The 22,678-nt window shown below is 40.0% G+C and overlaps 1 protein-coding gene across 1 annotated transcript in view; it reads left to right on the plus strand.

Moving 5' to 3' along the window:
• GLDC (glycine decarboxylase) overlaps positions 1–22,678 on the plus strand; it is a 93,808-nt gene that overhangs the window by 2,057 nt on the left and 69,073 nt on the right. Inside the window, exon 3 of the mRNA XM_059141445.1 lies at positions 16,712–16,847. Within this exon, the coding sequence (XP_058997428.1) occupies positions 16,712–16,847 (136 nt within the window). The remainder of the gene's footprint in view (positions 1–16,711; positions 16,848–22,678) is intronic.

The raw sequence follows: 22,678 nt of genomic DNA on the forward strand, positions 1-22,678 counted from the left end.
GGGACTTGAGGATCATGACCTGAGCTGAAGACAGTCGCTTAACCAACTGAGCCACCCAGTCACCCATTATTTTAATGTATGCACTTGACTTTTCATGGATTTAGGCATAAGTTCATATGTCAAAGGATTAGTCAGGCAGAGCTGAAGAGCACTCTCCCTCTCTCTGAACAGGAAAGAATTCTCTTGGGGGATATCTGGTTGTGAATCATAGAGATGCTGTCTCTTATACTTTTGTTGGAGTAAGGTGAAGAGAGGGTACTTTGTTTTGTTTTGGGTTTTAGGACAGAAAGGATATATAGATGGCAGACTTCATTTTTTAAGATTTTATTTATTTGTTTGTTTATTTAAGAGGGAGAGGGGGCATTGTGTGCAATCCAGGAGAGGAGCAGAGGGAGAGGGACAGGCAGACTCTGCTCTGAGTGCAGAACCCAGCTGGGGGTTGGATCCCGCAACCCTGAGATCATGACCTGAGTGGAAATGAAGAGAAGTCACTTAACTGACTCAGCCACTCAAGTGGCCCAAACTTTATTTTGTTTAAAAATAGACAACTTGAGGGGTGCCTGGATGGCTCAGTGAGTTAAGTGTCTGACTTTGATTTCCACTCAGGTTGTGATCTCAGGGCCTTTGTGATCAAGCCCTGAGTCAGGGTCCTGAGCTGGGTATGGACTCTGCTTAAGATTCTCTCTCCCTCTGCCCCTTCCTCTCTCCAAAAAAAGGGGCAAAAAACCAACAACTTGAGGTATGAAGCCAGTCCAGCTCCAGCAGTCTAATATAACTCAAGCTTGATGAGGACTGCTTACCTGGTTGGTTTCAAATCTGAACCATTTCTCCTGACCATAGGGATCTTGCCTTTCAAAGAAAATCTGCACATTTTGTTCAGTTGAACAGACTGAGACCTAGGGATAGATGGAAGCTTTATCTGTTCCAATTTTAGGAAATGATAATACTGATTTACTGGACGTTTAAAAGGTGAAGTTATATATGTTTTTTTTTTTTAAAGATTTGTTTATTTATTTTAGGGAGGGAGGGGCAAAGGAAGAGAGAGAGAGAGAAACTCAAGCAGACTCCATGAAATAGGGCTTCGTCTGACAACCCTGAGGTCACCATCCTGAGATCAGGTCTCCGAGATCACAACTTGAGCTGAAACCAAGAGTTGGTTGCTTAACCACTGTACCACCCAAATGCCTCAAGAGTTTTACATATATATACATTAGATTTATTTATTTATTTATTTTTGAGAGAGAGTGAGTGAGCAGGGAGAGGGGCAGAGGGAGAGAAACTCAAGTAAACTTAGTGGGGAGCCCAACTTGGGGCTTGGTCCCACAATGCTGAGATCCTGACCTGAACTGAAATTAAAAGCCAGATGCTTAACCCACTGAGCCACCCATGCACCCCTCAAACTGTATATATATTTAAGATTTTTAAAAATTCATTTATTTGACAGAAAGAGATCACAACTAGGCAGAGAGGCAGGCAGAGAGGGAGAGGGGGAAGCAGGCTCCCTGCTGAGCAGAGAGCAGAGAGCCCAACGCAGCGTTCCATTCCAGTATCCTGACATCATGACCTGAGCCGAAGGCAAAGGCTTCACCCACTGAGCCACCCAGGTGCCCTTCCAATTTGTATATTTTTAAAGCAAGGCTTAGGTAATGCCTTTCTGAGACTTTCAAAGTCAGAAAATGTTTAGGTCAGCCCCTTTTACAGTCTGCTCTAAAATAGATGTTCTTTAAGAGCGTTAGAGCCTAAGAAACTTGTCAAAATTGTCTGCCTAAAAAAAAAAGTTAATCTACTCATTTCCAACTGAATAATATGAGCTTCGGGGGATTCCATTTTTCCTTTCTCAGTGGAACCATGCTCCTGATAAGTAATATGCAGCTTACTTACAAACTTTGAACCCAGTGGCTTCTGTGAGTTTTGGGGCTGGGTCCCTCTGGTTATTCTGAGGTGACTTAGAGAAAATATTGCACAGTCAGGAGGTCTCCCTGCCACCAGCCTTGCCACTTCCTTGCCTTGAAGTGGACTGGCTCTCCAACAAGGCTTGCTTCTTGGAAGAGTGAGGTCTGGTTGGGGCAAGCATAGAATGTTTCAGAAAGGCATCAGTGTTTTACCGAAGTGTGCATGTGTCATGGTTAATGAATGTTCTCTACATGGGGAGAACAAATTGGTCCGTGTAACTTTGAGTAGTAGTATTTCTATAGCAGAGGAGCATTATCCAAATGGTTTAATGTTGAATGCCTGTGTTCTGTTATAGTTAGGAATTCTGGACCTAATATTTGTTCACTGTATAAACAGGAAACTGGTAAGAGCTAGTTCGTTACATGAGTAAAAAGACTGAGAGCTGTACATACCATGGAGATATTTGGGTTAGTTCTTACACATAATTCAATAATCTCAAACATTTATGTAGTGCTTACCCTGTACTGGGCACTTTAAAGCGTGCTTTTTTTTTTTTTTTTTTTTAAAGATTTTATTTATTTGACAGACAGAGATCACAGCTAGGCAAAGAAGCAGGCAGAGAGAGAGGAGGAAGCAGGCTCCCTGCTGAGCAGAGAGCCTGATGTGGGGCTCGATCCCAGGACCCTGAGACCATGACCTGAGCCGAAGGCAGAGGCTTTAACCCACTGAGCCACCCAGGCACACCACCCCCCAAAGCGTGCTTTTTCGTGTGTTAATTTAGCCCTTAGTGCAACCTTTTGAGGTAAATACCATTTTCTGTTCTAAAGATAAAGATATGGCATACAGAGGATATGTCATGACTTGCAGTGGAGACAGAATTTGACCCAGGCAGCCTAGCTCCACTGTCCACCCTCCAACCACTAGTTTAAACCACTATCTTCGGGCGCCTGGGTGGCTCAGTGGGTTAAGCCGCTTCTTTCGGCTCGGGTCATGATCTCAGGGTCCTGGGATCAAGTCCCGCATCTCGGGCTCTCTGCTCAGCAGGGAGCCTGCTTCCTCCTCTCTCTCTGCCTGCCTCTCTGCCTACTTGTGATCGCTCTCTGTCAAATAAATAAATAAAATCTTAAAAAAAAAAAAATAAACCACTGTCTTCATTGTTTACCGTTCTGCACAAATCCAGTTATACCAGATTCCCCCTGCCATTTACCAACTGCTCTGGTGGAAATGCAGTGGCATGCAGAGGGCACAGAGGTGGGAACAGCCAGCCACAAGCAGGGAGAGGGAAGGAGTCACAGGTGCAGGACTAGGGTTGGGTATTGAAGGATGAATAATGATGCTCTGCTGGGAAAGGCTAGTGGAAGCTGCTACAGGTAGAGGGATCATTATGTACAGGATGCGACATGACCGAATCAACGAGGTACAGATGATTCATCTATCATGAAGATGCTCCCCTCTCTTAGGACATTTAAGTGCTTTGAAAGAATACCTTATAAGTTGGCTTCTCAGCAAATCATGCTTCAAAGAAATAAGGAAAGCTACTCGATTCAAAACCCTGTTGTCATCCTATTCAAGTGAATCCACTCTCACCCACATACACACAATAAGAAAGAGAAAAAAGTTACCAACGGGAGCACTTATTTCCCTGGATGGGCCATGTTGCATGATTTTAGCTTTCTTTTTTATTACCTTTTCCTAGATTTTCTACAATAACTATATATTTATTTTGTGATTACTACCAAATTTAGAAGTAATTTATGAACCAGCCCAGTCACTTTTAGCTATGGTATGCCTTACTGTGTAGTATTTTCAGTGAAGTCATCTCAAGTTAACCAGATTGAATTAGCTCATAACTTCACAGAAGCTGCAGGGTTTAAAGTTTACAGAAAATTGCACATTGCTTATTATGAGAATGCCTAGAAAGAGAGAGGAGAAACTAACTCCTCTAATGTTAAAACTATGCAGCCAGAACCAAGCAGCTGAGCTGTCACAATGAGACTTCTGATGAACTTAATGTTCTAAGCCACACCGTTTAGAGTGATGTTTAATAAATGGTTAATAAAGGGGATGTTGTGTAATGTAGCTGCAGGTGGTGACTGTGTCACGTGAGTTGTGTTGGGCATTCTCCTGCACTGACCCCAAGTACACCTAAACAAAACAGCTGTTCCCCAGACTGTGGATGTCAAGTGTCTTTCAGCTGAATGATAACTATTATTGGGTTTTGCATGTAGATTCTTCTAAGTTTGTTACAAGGCTCTCCCTTGGCTTATTCCTGACCAGGTTTCTGGCTTAATATGAATTATTTTATCTTTAGGATAATACCATTGGATTTTCCTTATATGTTTTCCTTAATATGAAAATAAATGAAAACCAACCAAATGAGAAAAGTTAAGACTACTTATTCTGAACTTGTTGTATGAAGGGAGTCAGACTTTTGTTTTGGCAGAGGAATGAGAAAGCCTTGTAGTGAAATAAAGGAAGGACTTCAGAAATGCCCATGTCAAGGGCTATTGGCATGCAGAAGATGTGGGGGAGGTAAGTAGAAACAGGGGATCCTGTGTGATTGGTTAAGGATGCATATTTGGGGGCACCTGGGTGGCTCAGTGGGTTAAGCCTCTGCCTTCTGCTCAGGTCATGATCTCAGGGTCCTGGGATCGAATCCCACATCGGGCTCTATGCTCAGTAGGGAGCCTGCTCCTCTCACCCCCCTGCCCCGCCTGCCTCTCTGCCTACTTGTGATCTCTGTCTGTCAAATAAGTAAATAGAATCTTTTTTTAAAAAAGGATGCATATTTGGCTTTGTATCATTGGTCCTGTATTGGAAGCCAAGACCAAACTTAAGCAAGCTGTCTAATTGACAGTCCTAGCCAATAATTTTGGTCCAAATACTATATAAGTTATTGTGCTGGATTGTCACTGAAGATAGCAATTTGGCATACTGCAAGTCTAACTTAAGCAGGCTGGCTTCTGGTGTTTTAGAAAAAGTGTTGGTTTCTTGAGCAGGCTGCTGGAGGTTGTGGGTGAAAATTACATGGTAATAATATGGTCTAGCCGTTGTCTGTTTGTGTATTCAGTCTCACAATAGAATCTGTCTTGTCCTTAGATTTTTGTCATTAATTCTTTTTAGGCAGACAGCTGCTAATCTGAGTGATATCTTGTACAGTTGGTCTATTGCCTGAATTGCTAAAAGTTCATTGACCATCTAGTATTTGCAAAGCACTGTGAGGAAAAATAGGTGAATAAACATAATCACCATCCTCAAGAAGCTTATGTCAGAAAGTTAAAAAGTCCCAGGTGCTATAAGAACTATGGATAAAATGCTGAGTGCTTAGAAATGTGAAGTTGGGAGACAAATAGGGTTTTTGAAACAACGTAGAGTTAGAAGCAAAAGCAATTATCTTTAATTGACTGGTTTTTTTTGGTGTGTATATAAGGAAAAAAATGAAAAGAAATAAAGGTAGTATCTTCACAGAAAAAGAAAAGACAAATGCAACAGGACAAGCACAATTAGGGAAGTATTTTAGTATTGTTGGAATCTCATCATTGGTGGAATCTTATAATACTTACACTGTCAGTCATTTGGGGATTCTGGTGTATGTTCAGTTCAATCAACAAAGCAATTCTTCAACCAGGTGTTCTACAAATTTAACTCAATTCTGACACTGTCTACCTGGAGATAGCATCAGATCCTACAGGGTAAGGGCTTGGTTCCATGAAACTGTCCCCTCTTTAGATGCCAATCCCAAGTGCACCTGTACTTCTGACCGATAAGCTATATTTTGGAGGTTTCCACAACCCCCTCCATGAGTCTGATTAATTTGCTAGAGCACAGCTCACAGAGCTTAGAAACATTTCCATGTTTCTCAGTTTATTTTAAAGGATGTTATAAAAGATACAGGTGAATCACCAGATGAAGAGGTACATAGGGTGAGGCCCATAAGGGTTTTGAGCACAGGAGCTTCTTTCCCTGTGGGACTTGGGGTTCACCACCCTCCTGGCATGTGGATGCATTAGCCATCCCAGAAGGTCATCAAATCTTGTTGTTCAAGAGTTTTTATAGAGCGTAATCTGTATTTTCCCATCCCCAATCTGTCTCTTTCCCAGAGGTCTGTGGGGTGAGGCCAACAAAGTTCCAACCCTCTAATTAGGTTTTTCTTGGTCTTTCTAGCCAGGCCCATCCTGAGGCTATGTAGGGCACCACTCTAAATCACTTCATTAGCATAAGACCAGGTGTGATCAGAAGGGCTTTAAAAAAATTATTTATTTGAAAGAGAAAGAGTGCTCCCTTCAAAGGGCTTCTTATGAATGACAAAAGAACACTACTATTCAAATTCCAAAGACCATGTGTGTATATATATATATATATATAGTATATTTTTTATATATTTTTTACTATACCACAGTGATATTTCAGTTAAATGGTGGAGGCATATCCCGATAGAAGTGGAGAAAGGAAAACAATAATCTTAAAAGATGCACCCTTGGGGTGCCTGGGTGGCTCAGTGGGTTAAAGCTTCTGCCTTTGGCTCAGGTCATGATCCCAGGGTCCTGGAATCGAGCCCCTGCATCGGGCTCTCTACTCAGTGGGGAGCCTGCTTCCCCCTCTCTGCCTGCCTCTCTGCCTACTTGTGATCTCTCTCTGTGTCAAATAAATAAATAAAATCTTAAAAAAAAAAAAAAAAGATGGCACCCTAAAATAATCATTTTTTCCCTTCTTTTTAAAGTTAGAATTCAAACTTGGTATCTCAGTCTTTATAAGTTATTTTTAGCATTAAAGTGTTTTGGGGTGTCTCAGTTAAGTGTCTGACTATTTTAGCTGAGGTCATGATCTCAGGGTTGTAAGATTGAGCCCCACATTGGGCTCTGTGCTTGGTGTGGAGTCTGCTTGAGATATTTTCTCCCTCTCTTTCTGCTCTTGCTGTCTCTCTCTCTCTCTGTCTCTCTTTTAAATAAGTAAGTAAATCTTTGAGATTTTAAATAAATCTTTATGAAATAATAAATAAAATGTTTCAGACTTCCTTCTTTTTTGACATATAGAGGATACAAACATGTAAACATAGTGAACAAATAAAATAGGTTATGTGATGGGGACAAAGAACATAAAATGTAAAAACAACTTTTTCCCTCTCCATCTTGATTCCAAAGGATCATGGAATTTATCCAGTATCATCAATTACATTTTATTTATTTATTTATTTTTAGCTTTTATTTATTTATTTGACAGACAGAGATCACAAGTAGGCAGAGATGCAGGCAGAGACAGAGGAGGAAGCAGGCTCCCTACAAAGCAGAGAGCCCAATGCGGGGCTCCATCCCAGGACCCTGGGATCATGACCTGAGCCGAAGGCAGAGGCTTTAACCCACTGAGCCACCCAGGCGCCCCTCAAATACATTTTATATAAATGAAATTACTTCTTTAATATTAATTTAAAAACTGACTTTTCTTGTGGGGGGGAGGAAGCTATTTTATCTATTAGAAATTAACTGCAAAATTCTGTGACTTAAAACAACCGTGAACATTTCTAATCCTCACCGTTTCTGTGGGTCAGGAATCCAGGAGCAGCCAGCCAAGCGGGATGGTTCTGGCTCAGAGTCTTTTGTAATATTGTGGTCACCTTGGTGGATGCTCATCTGGGCCTGGAGGAGCCACTTCAAGGTGGCTCAATCACAACAGCCTCCTCACCTGGATCTCCTTCAGCTGCAGCTGGATTCCCCCAGAGCCAGTGATTCAAGAGAGGGAAAGAAAGCCAGGCAGAAGCTACCCTTTTTATGACCTCCTGTGGAATTCTTTTAGCATCACTTAACACCACTTTCTATTGATTAGAGTGACTCATTAAGTCCGGCCTGAATTCAAAAGAAAGGGAATTAACTTTCACTTAAAAATATTTTTATGCTTGAATACAGTTGGAACACAATGTTACATTAGTTTCAGATGTACAATACGGTGATTTGACAAGTTTATGCCTTTTCTGTGCTGACCACAAGGGTAGCTACCATCTGTCACCATAGAATGCTCTTATTATATCATTGACTGTTTTCCTTGTGCTGTGCCTTTTATTCTCATGGCTTATTCATTCCACAACTGGAAGCCTGTATTTCCCACTCCCCTTCACCCATCATGCCCATTTCCCCACCCTTCCTCCCCTCTGGCAATGATCAATCAAATTTGCTATATTTATAGTTCTGATTTTATTTTTCGTTTGTTTTGTTTTTTAGATTCCACCTATGAGTGGAATCATATGGAGTCTGTCTTTCTCAGTCTGACTTTCACTTAGCATAATATATCCAAAATATATAAAGAACTTACACAACTCAACACTAAAAAAACAATCTGATTTGAAAATTGGCAGAGGACATGAATAGATATTTTTCCAAAGAAGATACGCAAATGGCTAATGGACACATGAAAAGATAATCAACATCACTAATCATCAGGGAAGCACAAACCAAAACCACAATGAAATATCACTTTATACCCATTGAAATGGCTAAAATAAAAACAAGAAATAACAAATGTTGGCAGAGATGTAGAAAAAGGGGGCACCTGGGTGGCTCAGTGGGTTAAGCCTCTGCCTTCGGCTCGGGTCATGATCTCAGGGTCCTGGGATCGAGCCCCGCATTGGGCTCTCTGCTCAGCAGGGAGCCTGCTTCTCCCTCTCTCTCTCTGCCTGCCTCTCTGCCTACTTGTGATCTCTCTCTGTCAAATAAATAAATAAAAATCTTTAAAAAAAAAAATGTAGAAAAAGGATCACTTGTACCTTGTCGGTGGGAATGTAAAATTGGTACAGCCACTGTGGAAAACAGTATGGAGGTTCCAGAAGAAGTTTAAAAAGAGATACCGTATGATCCAATAATTCCACTACTGGGTATTTAACCAAAGAAAATGAAAACACTAATTCAAAAAGATATGCACCCCTATGTTTATTGTAGCATTATTTATAATAACTAAGATATGGAAGGAGCTGAGAGATTGTTGGAGAGTTTAGAGATGATATTTGAAATGTGCATTAGTTCAGGTCCACCAAAATGTACTCACCAGGATGACATTAGATATGCAAGAAATTTATTGGAAGTGGAAACAGGAGAAGGTGGGGGGTCTTTACACTGCTTTGAAGTTCTGACCCTGGTGGAAAGGGAGAGAGATAGAAGGGGAGGAATGGCTAGGAAAATCTTAGGCTGCAAGCACAGATCTAAGAAAGTTTTGATTGGTTGAGCCAAAGTCACCTACGTCTTGCAAGAATGGGTCTGCATGGTTCTCTTGATGTTCTTAGTATCTGGCTGTGAGCAGCCTATGGGGATTATGGTTTTAGTATAAACATGGTGTTGATCCAGAGGGGCAACAGGTGGGCTGTTAGTTTCTAGGCTGAGTGTCTGGAGGTGATGGTAATGTCATCAACAGGAAACAGAGAAGCAGAGGGTCCTGGAGGAAGGAGAGATCATGAATGTTTGAGCAGAATTGTTTTAGGTATTCATGGAACATGCATTTGGAAATGTTGAAGCAATAGTTGGAATTAATGCATCTAGAACTTAAAATAGAGATGAGAGATGGGGTTCCAGATTTAGTGAGTATTCTAAATAAATTCATAGGGAGTGAGATGTCCTGGGATGGAATATAAGGAGGAAAACAGAAGTCAAGATGTTGGGAAACAGAGCATGTAAAAGGAGGCAGAGCTGTCTGAAGTGAAGTAATTAAAGAGGCTGGAGGATAAATTTTCAGTCAGGGGTTGTGGACCCCACTGGCATATTCTGGACTTTTCTTAGATAGAAGAAGGAATAAAGTCCACCTGAGGATGTGAGGACACTCTGAAGTAAGAAGAGTTGAAGGGTTGCCTGTCTGAGGATTTGAGTGAGAGACGGAAAACATGAGACTGGATGTTAAAGAAAAGTGGGTTAAGGTTCAGAATAGCTATTGTGAGCATCCAAGTAGTAAGAAACCTGGTATTTTTACAAAAAAAAAAAAAAAAAAAGGTATTTTTGCAATGCCCACATCATCAACATACTGATTAAACAATGAGGAAATACAGTTTCTAAGATTCTGAAATTAATTGCATTAATTAATACACAGTGTTGTTTCACAGAACTTAATAGCTGCAGTTTTCCATCCATAAATGTTTCTCTGAAGCCCATACTTTTAGGCATGCAGTTGAACTAAACGTGAAAACAGTCTGTGTATTGCTTTGTCATCATGAGATTTTGTGATGGGTGATTATGGTGAATATTTGAGCTAGCTATATTTGGGAATTTAGGCAAGTTTTCATTGCAATGCCTTAATTCATCTGTATTTTCTGAGCACCTGCTATGTGCCTAGCAACTGCTATGCCCCTGCTCACAAAGAGATTATAATTTGGTGGGTAAGATTCTGGGTTGGACTATAACTTTCTCCTTCTGCCTATTTCTTTGGTCTATAAAAAAGCATCTCTTTCTTGCAAGCATGTTAGATTGTTTGAGTTGGACTCCTAGAACATATCCTTCCCTAATTGTTTTTGCTCTGCTGGCTATAACAGTGTCCCCACAGGGCAGCAAAGAGGAAAAACAAATACTCCAGGACTTCACCCTGATTCTCATTTCAAACTCACCATTTGGCCTGATTATATAGGTAAACAGGTATACCAGGTAGATGTGAATTGCAGTTTCTCTGTAAATTTCTTTTAAAAATGTTCGTATATTAGATGAAGAGAGGTGGTAGAGGAGGCATCCCACAGAAAGCAGTGTGATCCAAGACCAAGGAGAAAGTGACAGAAATGGTGCCTCTTGTCCCCACATCCCCACTGTGGGATGTTCTTGTCTTCTTACAGTTAGTATTAAGATCTCGAACCTGATTTTGGGTGAATGGGAAGGGCTGTAGGGACTGCTCACTCCTATGGAGACAAGGGGCCAAGGAATCATCACAAACACAGGTCGGACCTGCCTCAGCTCCTTTTGGCTTTGGAGGTGCCTGCTGGAGGGCTTTAACCCCTGGGGTAATGAAGGGCTGGGTGCAGTGGGATGTTAATTAACTGAGCAATAAGATGGGAAAGAATCTGGCTGGATTAGGGCCAGGTGGATCAGAGCCCCAGTCAGGCCTGCATGGTCCTGTCCCAAGCATGTCTTGTCACAGGTTCCCTTCTGTGAGTATCAAAGAATGTTCAATTTGAAGAGTTGCGGTGTCCTTATTCTACATGACACAGAGCTTACAGATTGGTTTACCTTTCTGGAATGGAGAAATTCTCTGATTCACAGACTTTGTTTGTGAAACTGTTCTTTGTTGGGGGAGGAAATTTAACACATAAGAGGGAGTAGCATGGATTCGTTAAGTGAGTTTAAGTCAGGCGGTTATGGGGGAGGAGTGGGGTGCTACAAATGATGAGGTGATGATACAGAAAGGCTGCACATTACGATGGAATTTGTACCGAATTCCAGGTTCAACTCAGAAAATCAGAAAATGGCCTGACAAGGGCTGTCATTCATGGTCTGTTTATCTTGATTGAGACCCTTGACCCCACCCCATGGTTTTCTAAGCAGCTTTGAAGTCAAGGATCTATCTGCAGGTTGGCAAGAAAAATATGCTAAGGCAGTCTCTGTCCTAACATTCTGGCCCCAGCTTTCCCCTTCAGCCTCTGGCAGAAAAAAGCCTTTCTGGGCAAATTCAAATATGATTGTGTTGGTTTTCAGTCCTGATGATTTCCTTGGAGACCTTTTCTGAGTATCTTGCCAAGTACACGAAGGGCAGGGAGTGGGAGGGAGGCTCTGACATTGGTTGAGTGGCTGTTCTGTGCTGGTTGCTGCTGGACTTCCCGGAAAATGCCCTGTGGACCTTTGGCCACTGTGGGGACTGAAAGGTGTCTGCCCTCATATATTTAACAAGGAGGATTTTGTTCTGCACATAACATTTTAATTGAATTTTTAAATTTTTGAATAACATAGGCATATTGTCCAAAATTTAAAAACACAGAAACATATGTAGGAAAAAGCAAGACTCCTTCAGTCTCCTCCTATCAGTTTCTTGAGAATCATTCCCAAGATATTCTGTTACTATGTAGCATATGCATATGTATTTATTCTTTTTTTAATGTAAATGGCAGAATCCTTTATTTTCTCTCCTTGGAAACTTTGACCTAAGATTTTAAGATTGCCAAGAAACAAAAACAAAGCATGGGTACATTTTTTCATACAATTGACAAAAAAGTAATCATAGTGTTATGTGTTAGGGATAACGATTTAAGTGTGGGGAACAATGTGTGTATGCATGTGTGTTTCAGTATAGAAGGAACATTGACCATTACAGCCTGCCTGTCTATTCTAATAATATTTTTTTCCAATTCTGGTCAAAATTCACATACATGGAAAATTAAGACCTGGGCGTATAGTGCATGGAGTATTTAATACCTGTTAGGAGTATTTGTTTGGTGCAGTGGTCAGTACAAAGCCCCCCTTGTTATTTTAGGTGCTGGTGACAAGGGAGTTGCTATTGGAAAGTCTCTTTTAGAATTACATAAGGAGAAAGCGTTCATTCGGAATTCTGTGAAGAGGAACAGTATGGAGATCCACCTGCGGATTCTTAGAGAGTGGTGCCGAGGTCACTGAACTCTGTTCTTGGTACATTAGAACCAGGGCATTATGCAATGCTCAGAAGCAGAGGAATAAACAAGGTCAGAAATGGGCATTTATTCCATAAGAAAAGAACATATTGCTTGAATTCCTGAAGGACTACTGGAGGACTTTTGTGACTGGGGATGCACGATAATGCACAGTAACTGACTATAGGCAGGAACTTGGAGAGTGACACATTGTTCCAAGTGTTTCTTTCTTTCTTTTTTTTTTTTTCCCCAAGTGTTTCTTAATGGACACTCCCTTTCTCTTTCTGTCTCCTTTCCCCCTGGTCAGTTTCAAAGCCATTCATAAGAAAGACAGTTACTGGAATTGGGCCTGTTTACAGGAGGAAGCTGTTTTTGTCAGATTGGATGGAAGAGTGAGAAGAATGTGCACGGCTGTGGGGTTTGCTCTGGAGTAAAATGGGAAGCATTTCAGAAGCATAGCCAAGAACCTACCCTACTCTTGATGACTCAGGAGTGTCCATTACCTTGGTGTACAGATGTCTGCTCATTTGTTTAACTCACTTTATTCCAAAAGAAGGTAAATAAGAAAAAGTCAAGCTTGAGAAGCAAGGCTTGTTGATCCTATAATGCTTCTGTCCTCACATGGCATTTTCCTCATATGTGTAGCTCTGCATCCAAATTTCCCTTTTCTTATAAGGGGAACAGTCACTGAATTAGGACCAACCCTAAAATAACATGAGTTCATCTTAACTTGATTACGTTGTTAAAACCGTATTTTCAAATAATATCATGTTCACCAGGGGTTAGGACTTTAACATATCTTTTTAGAGAACACAGTTCAATTCATGGCACTCTTCTGCCCATCTCCCTTCTGGACTAATGTACTAGCTTCTTCAATATCTCCATGTTTCTAGGGTCTCCCCTCTGACCTAGCCACCATATCAGTAATTATCTTTCTGTAACATAAAAAAGATATTATTCATTACTCTATTATTCCTAAAGGTTAAACTCTTTTTTAAAAATTAATTAATTAATTAATTTGACAGACACACAGTGAGAGAGGGTAACACAAGCAGAGGGAGTGGGAAATGGAAAAGCAGGCTTCCCGCCAAGCAGGGAGCCCAATGGGGGACTGGATCCCTGGACTCTGGGATCATGACCTGAGCAAAGGCAGACTTAATGGCTGAGCCACCCAGGTGCCCCCACCTAAAGGTTAAACCCTTGATTTGACAGATACAGCCCTTCATAGACCATTTTCATTTGGGAGGTAGACCTTTTGTCCTCATGACATAATACAGAACAGGGGCCTGTCCTTCTTGCACAGAATTGTGCAATTGAATTAAAGCTGGCCTTGCTGAATTGTGTGCCTACCAGGCACTGCTAGTCAATCCCAACTCGTAATGGGTTCTCAATCACCCTCTCATAAGAAAGCTTTGGGAAGTGAGTGGATTTCTTACATGACTGCTTCTAAGGATGCTGCACTTGCATAACTCCTCAGATATTGGTTTATTGAATTTTCACTTACATTTCCTAAACTTTCAATGGAAAAAGGTAAAATTGTCTATCATAAGGCAGTTGGATGATACTTACTCATGAAACTGATACCTAGAAAACTGTCTTCTCTTTCCTTAACCCAATCTGGCAAAATGACACATCTCTTGTGAATTTACTTTTCTTGAAAGCATGTGGAGTGGGAGGGTGGGATGGAGGGTAAAAGTGTTTTCATTAAGGATAAAGAAGGATTAATGAGAGCAATAGTCACAGAGTTCAGTTGGATTAAAATAAAGTGAAGCATCCTCTTATCTAGTTTGCCATTTTAGAGACTGCTGTATATAGATTTTTCTCTGACATAGTAACAATAAAATCAGACAATTATAAAATTTAAGTGAATGAATCCCTGAGAAAATCTTAGAGGAACCATATATTTGCCCAAGTAAATGCAATGATGTATCTATAGGCAGAAGGGCAGAAAAAGAACCATGTAAGGTCATTTGTATCTATAAACTATCTTTTAGTATAAGTGCTGTGCCTGAAGCTGGTTTGTACTGGGCCTGGTGGGGGGAGTGTAGAATCTGGAGTCAGGCAGACCAGGTTGTAACCATTCAATTTAAAGCCATGTAGCCTTGGGCAAGTGATCCTATACATGCCTCAGATTCCTCAGGTGCAAGAAAAGCATTTGGTATGACTCCTGGCAAAGAGTAATGCTCAGAGGTCAGATTTTGTTGTTACTATATGAATGACTCCAAATAGGGTCTCACCTGCATCCAAGAACTTTTATAATTCTTTCTTAATTATCGAAGTGTCCTAATGGGAATGTTGGTTAAAATTGCATCTTCTTTTTTTTTTTTTTTTTTAAAGAGAAAATACTCTTTTTTTTTAAAGATTTATTTATTTGTTTATTTGACAGAGAGAAATTACAAGTACACTGAGAGGCAGGCAGAGAGAGAGAAAGAAGGAAGCAGGCTCCCTGCTGAGCAGAGAGCCCGATGCGGGACTCGATCCCAGGACCCTGAGATCATGACCTGAGCCGAAGGCAGCGGCTTAACCCACTGAGCCACCCAGGCGCCCAAAATTGCATCTTCTATTACAGCTGTTATTTACACTTCTGGGTGAAGGGCTTTTTATAAGTAGTCACTTTTTGTAAGTGACGCAAAGGAAAAACATAAGAGTTAGTAGAGGAGCTTTAGAGAAAAATATAGATCATGCGTTATTTAAGACATATCAATATTGGTATTATAAAGGCAGTTTAAAAAGGAAAACAGTATTTTACTAAGAGAAAGCAGAATTTACTTTTTAAAAAAAATTTTAACATATAATATATTATTTGTTTCCAAGGGTACAGGTCTGTGAATCATCAGTCTTACACAATCCACAGCACTCACCATAGCATATACCCTCCCTAATGTACATCACCCACCCCCCATCCCTCCCACCGTCTTCCACTCCAGCAACCCTCAGTTTGTTTCCTGAGATTGAGTCTCTTATGGTTTATCTCCCTCTCTGATTTCATCTTTTTCATTTTCCCTCTCTTCCTCTATGATACTCTGTCTTGTTTCTCAAATTCCTCATATCAGTGAGATCATATAAATATCTTTCTCTGACTGACTGACTTCACTTAGCATAATACCCTAATTCCAGGGCGCCTGGGTGGCTCAGTGGGTTAAGCCGCTGCCTTCGGCTCAGGTCATGATCTCAGGGTCCTGGGATCAAGTCCTGCATTCGGGCTCTCTGCTCAGCAGGGAGCCTGCTTCCTCCTCTCTCTCTACCTGCCTCTCTGCCTACTTGTGATCTCTGTCTGTTAAATAAATAAATAAAATCTTAAAAAAAAAAATACCCTAATTCCATCTATATTGTTGGAAATGACAAGGTTTCATTTATTTGGTGGCTGCGTAATATTCCTTTGTGTGTGTGTGTGTGTGTGTGTGTGTGTGTGTGTGTAACTGATACTTTTATATACATTTTGTATATATATATGTATACACACTACACCTTCTTTATCCATTCATCTGTGGATGGACATCTAGGTTCTCCGTAGTTTGGCTATTGTGGACATTGCGGCTATAAACATTGGGGTGCACGTGCCCCTTTGGTTCACTGCATTTGTATCTTTAGGGTAAATACCCAGTAGTGCAATCACTGGGTCATAGGGTAGCTCTATTTTCAACTTTTTGAGGTACCTCCATACTGCTTTTCAGAGTGCACGCACCAGCTTACATTCCCACCAACAGTATAGGAGGGCTCCCCTGACGAAGGCGAGGTTTTAAAAAATATTTTATTTATTTAGTTGGGGGTGGGGAGGAAACGAGAGTCGGGGAGGCAAAGGGACAAACAGATGCTATGCTGAGCAGAGAGCTCAGCACTGGGCTCAATCTCACAACTCTGACATCATGACCTGAGCTGAAATCAAGAGTCCAACACTTAACCAACTGAGCCACCCAGGTGTCCCAAGAAAGTAGAAAGTGAAAATACCATAGAAATGTAAAGGGAACAGTAGAAACTCAGAATGTGGCAGATATTAAAATTGGGCAAGTCTAACAAAGCCAAAAAAAGAAGAGCCAAAAAAAAGCTATGGGGAACCAAATTGGAGGGGTAATTGAGTGCTGTTTTGGGATTTTTTTTTAAATTTCTGCATGCACTACGTAATATTGTTGTGGAATTGATTCTTATATTTTTCATATAACTGTTTTCATATATATATTCAAAGAAAACAAAATTCTTACACTATAGTTAGAGTTCTCTTTTGAGATGTTTTTCTGTTTATAATATTTCTCTCTTTTTTGTAATCAGGTGAAAATGAAATCCTTACAACTCTGCGTGCCATTTCCAGCAAAAACAAGATCTGGAGATCATATATGGGCATGGGCTATTACAACTGCTCCGTGCCACAGACGATTTTGCGGAATTTACTGGAGAATACAGGATGGTAATGTATTACTAGATTGAAAACAGGAGTACTGTGTTTTGATCTGCGTGAATTTCCCCATTTCCCCCACACAAGCTTGTTTTTTTCCCCATTTCCCCACACAAGCTGGCTTTTGTGTGTTTGAGTCTGTGAGGAGTTGACGTTGTATTGGCCATCAATACACACCGCCCTCATCTGCTGCTTCAAGTCCACACCTGCAATTCTGAGGCACAAAGCATTTGTCTAGGCTAGGGCAGAGGTTAGCCTGGGTAGATGAGAAGCACAGCACCTTTGTATCTTTTTCTGCTTTTGAATAGCAAAGCAGTTCTGGTTCATCAGAGTGCTTTGTCCTGGATGAAGTCGCTCATGTCCCATCATTAGAGGAGCCAGATTTATTGGCCTAATCACTCCCGCCTCCTGGCCAGAGCTTTTAGCTTCAATATGCTCCATTTCTTCATTAGTAGGAGAACAGGAAAGAACCATCAAAGAACTAGGTGCTTTTTGTTTTTGTTTTTGTTTTTTGCTTTTAGTGTGAGTGTGAATAATTTGCACTGCTGAGGTTTCTTTTCCACTGTGGTATTGACAAAAGTTTGCATGGTTGAACTCCAAGTTTGATTTCAAAAGCAAATGGCCTGTCTTTCCCCTTACAAAATAAGCCTCAAAAGTACATGAATGAGCTGCAGCATTTTAGCTCTCTGAATACTGGCCAGAGCCCTTCACTCTTGGTGGCCATAGAGAATATCCACCATATTGCTTCCTGGCTGTGAGTGGATGTGTTAATTTACTTTAGGAGCTGCCAGCATTTTGAGAGGGAAACAATGTTGTTTTGCTTTTTCAGTCCTGGTTTTTGGGCACATTTTAAATGTTGTTCCTTTCCATTCACTGAAAGTTGATTTGAATCTCAGAGGGTAATACTGTACATCACCAGCACTGATAGAGAGGGCTGTGCACATGAGGGCAAGGAAATTTCACAGTATCACCCTTCTGAATGGTTTCCATAGAGACAGAACCAACAAATTCCGGTGACGTGAGGTGAAAATAAATGGACAACATAGCTTCAAAAGAATACAAACATTTGGGCTCTTACAAGAAAATTTACATCAGGTCCAGAATTTTATTTTATGGGGTCCACTGTTAAAACAAATCTTTCATGGCTGATAACATCAGTAACTAATAGAAAAACACTTAAATTTTCCTTGTGGCTATTTCTGTTCTGAGTAGCTTTGGCTCTGGGATTAAAAGGAGAGAATCTCATGAATGTTTGTCCTACTGCACTACCTCCTTCTTTCTCAATCCCACAAGAATGTCACAGCCCAAAATCGTAGAAAATGCTTATTTTGGGATAAATGTTAATGCCATGTTAAATATATAAGCATCTTGTTTGAGCCAGATAAAATGCTTTCTTGGATGTGCAGATGCTTTAAAAATATATTAAAATACATCTAGAAGCAGAAATGAATTGAGTTAGTCAGTTGAAATAAAGAAAATGTAGGGATGCCTGGCTAGCTCTGTCGGTAGAGGATGAGACTCTTGATCTCAGTGTGGGGAGTTTGAGCCCCATGCTGGGTGTAGAGATTATTTAAAAATAAAATCTTTAAACAAAAGAAGAAATAGAAAATGTAGGTCACAGACACCCCATCTTAATCACCACATTTTGCCTAATTGAGTCAGCAAAACCTTTGTATAGATGACAGGAGGTCCGTGTTAGCATTTTTCTCCTGAAATGAGGGTTTATTAGTATCCTTGGGCCTCAGACTCACTGTCCTGAGTTTTTTTAATAGTTTTGTTAAGACCTTTAATACCTGTTACTATAGTTGTCCAGAAAATGTGTAGACTAAAGGAAGCTCACAAATAAAACAAGAGGGATCATGTATTTATTTTTGCAAGAAAACAATTATAAAACTCTCTGCCTTTAGCAGGACTAATTACCTTCAGTCTAAGTTTGGGCTTATTAGAGTGTTGAGCAAGGCAAGAAAAGCTGGCAAGAGAAGAAAATATTAAATCTCAAAGTCTGTTATCAAACAAACAGTGTGATCTAAGGTATGGAGGACTATACTTGGGATGGCTGGGGTTTTTTCCTGCAAGTAATGGGGAGCCATCTCCATTTAAAAAGGGAAGTCAAGGGACGCCTAGGTGGCTCAGTTGGTTAAGCAGCTGCCTTCGGCTCAGGTCATGATCCCAGCGTCCTGGGATCCAGTCCCACATCGGGCTCCTTGCTCAGCGGGGAGCCTGCTTCTCCCTCTGCCTCTGCCTGCCATTCTGTCTGCCTGTGCTCGCTCTCTCCCCCTCTCTCTCTCTGATAAATAAATAAAATTAAAAAAAAAAAAAAGGGAAGTCAAATACTACACACTTCTGTACAACAGATCTTCAGTAAGTTCCTCTTTTAAGCACAGCATTAGGGCAGTAAGGTAACAAAGGGCAAGTTGTGGATATGGGGCATTGGAAGGAAGATTAATGGGAATAGATCATGATTTGAGCTCAAAAAAACTGCAGTTTCTACCTTGAGAACTAGCACAACACCTTTGAAGGAATAAGAATATTCAGGAAGAGAAACTAGTGTATTTGGGGATCTAGTTGGAGGAAGAATAGGCAATGTGAAGCTGACGAAGATGTGATAAATTTTCAGAAAAAAAACCTTTCCAAATAGGAATACCTAATAATACCTGAGCAGAATTGTGAGTAAATCCCTCTTAAAGATCAAAATAATGGGAAAAAAAACCTTTTTAAGACAACTAATATTTGGGCAGGATTTTACCATTTCCATATGCTTTATATATATTAACCTCCTTTGAATGCTAAGAACATAAAGATATAGGTGATGTTATCTTCATTGATCACCAAGAGAAACTGGGAAAGAGAGATTTGGTTACTTGTCCCAATTCACAGGTAGTGCGTTAAAGAATTAAGGTTGAAACCCAGGGCTTCTTAAAACTAGTATCATGATAATGCAGGGAAATCTGTGAATCATTATAGTACTAAATAGGGTACGGAAGGGTATGATCTTTCTGGAGAGGAACATGGCAATATGTACTGAGAACCTTAAAATTAATTATCATATACAGTTCAAAATTCTACTTCTAGCAATTATCTGAAGGAAATAAGACAGAGGGTACTTAATTTGAGGGTACTTAATAATAAATAATAGTAATAATAAATAATAATAAATTATAGTAAATAAGATGATTTAATGCTACATAACAGTTAAAATTATGTCATTGAACAATATTGAAGTTATTAGAAATTGTTCATGGGATACTGTTAACAAAACAGGGCATAAAACTTTACACAGAACATAGTATTATTTTAAATATAAATATGATTATGGTGTAGAAAGAGTAAATTAATTAGCTTGATTGGGGTACCAGAATATGTATATCAAATCATTATATTATATATTTTATATTTTATTATTTTATTTTATTAAGTAGGCTCCACACCCAGTGTGGGGCTTGAGCTTACCACCCTAAAATTAGGAGTCAGACCTACTGACTGAGCCAGCCAGGTGCCCCTGTACACTTTATCTCGATTATCTCAATAAAGCTGGAGAAAAAGGAATTATAAAGAGAAGTCACAAATAAACAGGGGGCAGATACCACAACAGAAAAATGGGCAACATACTTGAGTGTGTCTGTCATAAAAGAGAAAAAAAAACATTAAAAAGAAATGCATTTAAGTGGTAACTGTTGTTATCTTGGGAGTTTTCTGATAATGGGTGATTTTATTTTCTCATCTGAATTTTCCAAATTTTTATAATAAAAAGGTGTAAGATAATCAGAAAATTTACAAAAATGGGATCATGGTATTTAACACTTGTACTTTTTAAATACATATATCAGGAGCACCTTCATGTCAGGAATTATTCTTTAATGCATTATTTTCAATAAATGTGTAGTATTATGTATGCATAATTCTCTTTTCAGTGAACACTTCATTTTGTTGCTTTTGTGTTGTTCTTATTACCCCTTTTTCAATATTCAGTGCTGTGATGAATTCTTTGGAATATTGCTGTCTCTATTCCTATTATATATGCTGTGTCCATGGGTATTCTGAATCTTTCCCATTTATTGGATGGACCAGCTAATTTGTGTATGCTCACGTGTGTGCCTGAACAAGTTTGTGTGTCTGTCTATATGTAAAATAACGACTCTGAATAAAATGAAAGTTTCAGATAGCCAGGCAATCTAAGCATGTCTTTGTGGTGGCAGGCCATGCTGTGTGTGAAAGTCTTATCGGATGTGAGGTCACAATTGCTTCTTGTCTGTGCCTTTTGTGTGACCCCATTTCTACTCAGATTCCTTTTCTACTTTGTCTACAACATGTATTGTGTGCCTCATTCATTCCAGTTCACTACCCACTTAGAATTGGCAAACTGATTTATAGTTGCTAAGCCAGGCTGTTCAAGGAGTTAACTGGAGCAAAAATGTACTCTGCTATACACCTACACACATACACACACACACAACTATGCCAGTTAAAAGTTTTAGATTATTTCAAACTCTTGATGTTGGACTGCTTGGTTAGGCAAGTTCCCCCACCCACTTCCCCTCAAACATAAGAAGTATTGATTTCAAATCCTTCAGAAAGAAAAGAAAAAGGATGGAAATATCCTGCACATGATTACCAGAGCAAGACAGAAAGGGATAGGGCTTTAAAAAAAAAATTGTTTTTCCCTAATACTTTTCTGGCTTAGGAGAACAAAAACAATAGAATTATAAAACAATGTCAATCACATGTGGGAGCATGGACCCCAATCTGACCCACTTTGGTGGTAGAGTGAATGGATTCCAGGTGAAAAGATAGCAACTGTGTTACGAGTCCTCAGTCACCCTCTCATATCACCTGATTTTATTTTCTTTCTTTCTTTCTTTCTTTTTTTTTTTTTTTTGATTTTTATTTATGTATTTGACAGAGAGAGATCACAAGTAGGCAGAGAGGCAGGCAGAGAGAGAGAGAGGAGGAAGCAGACTCCCTGCTGAGCAGAAAGCCCGATGCGGGACTTGATCCCAGGACCCTGAGATCATGACCTGAGCCGAAGGCAGCGGCTTAACCCACTGAGCCACCCAGGCACCCCTGATTTTATTTTATTAAAAAAAATTTATCACTCTGAAATGATTTCATTTATTTATTATCTCTTTTTCCCCATGACAGCATATTATTGAGATCAGGGACCGTTACCCGTTTGTTTATGATGTATCATCAGCAGAACATAGCCTAGTTCTTGGTGGTTACAGGCATGTAGTAAAGTTTGTAGGATGAGTGAAGTAATGAAAAAAGGATGAAAGTATAAAATGGATTAGCTCAAATACCTGAAGAAATATTTCTGACTAATAACTAGAGGATACAAGACTAAAACTCTTGCTGTGCTGTCTTCTAACCATTTATATCCTTGAATTTTGATAGCTGCAGAGTTAACTTCTCCAGACTTAATAACTGAATAGTCAGGATTCTTAAATAGACCTCTCTTAATTTCCTAGGAGCACATAGAATCTCTACTGCTTAGTATAAAAACAAAGATCCTCATAAAACAACACTTTTGTGGGGCATCTGGGAGGCTCAGTGGGTTAAGTGACTGCCTTCAGCTCAGGTCATGATCCTGGAGTCCCAGGATTGAGTCTTCTATCAGGCTCCCTGCTCAACAGGGAGTCTGCTTCTCCCTCTGACCTTTCTCCACTCATGCTCTCTCTCTCTCTCTCTCAAGTAAATAAATAAAATCTTAAAATAAAAAACACCACTTTTGAGTATAGATAGTAAATTCTTAGATGCTTTCCTATTGTGGACTGTGATGGAGATAGGCTTTTAGCTAGAAGAAAGATAACAGGAAGTAAAACTTGTGTTTATATTACTGTAGGTAA

The sequence above is a fragment of the Mustela lutreola genome, chromosome 12 (genome assembly GCF_030435805.1).
Source record: "Mustela lutreola isolate mMusLut2 chromosome 12, mMusLut2.pri, whole genome shotgun sequence".
NCBI classification, from domain to species: domain Eukaryota; kingdom Metazoa; phylum Chordata; class Mammalia; order Carnivora; family Mustelidae; genus Mustela; species Mustela lutreola.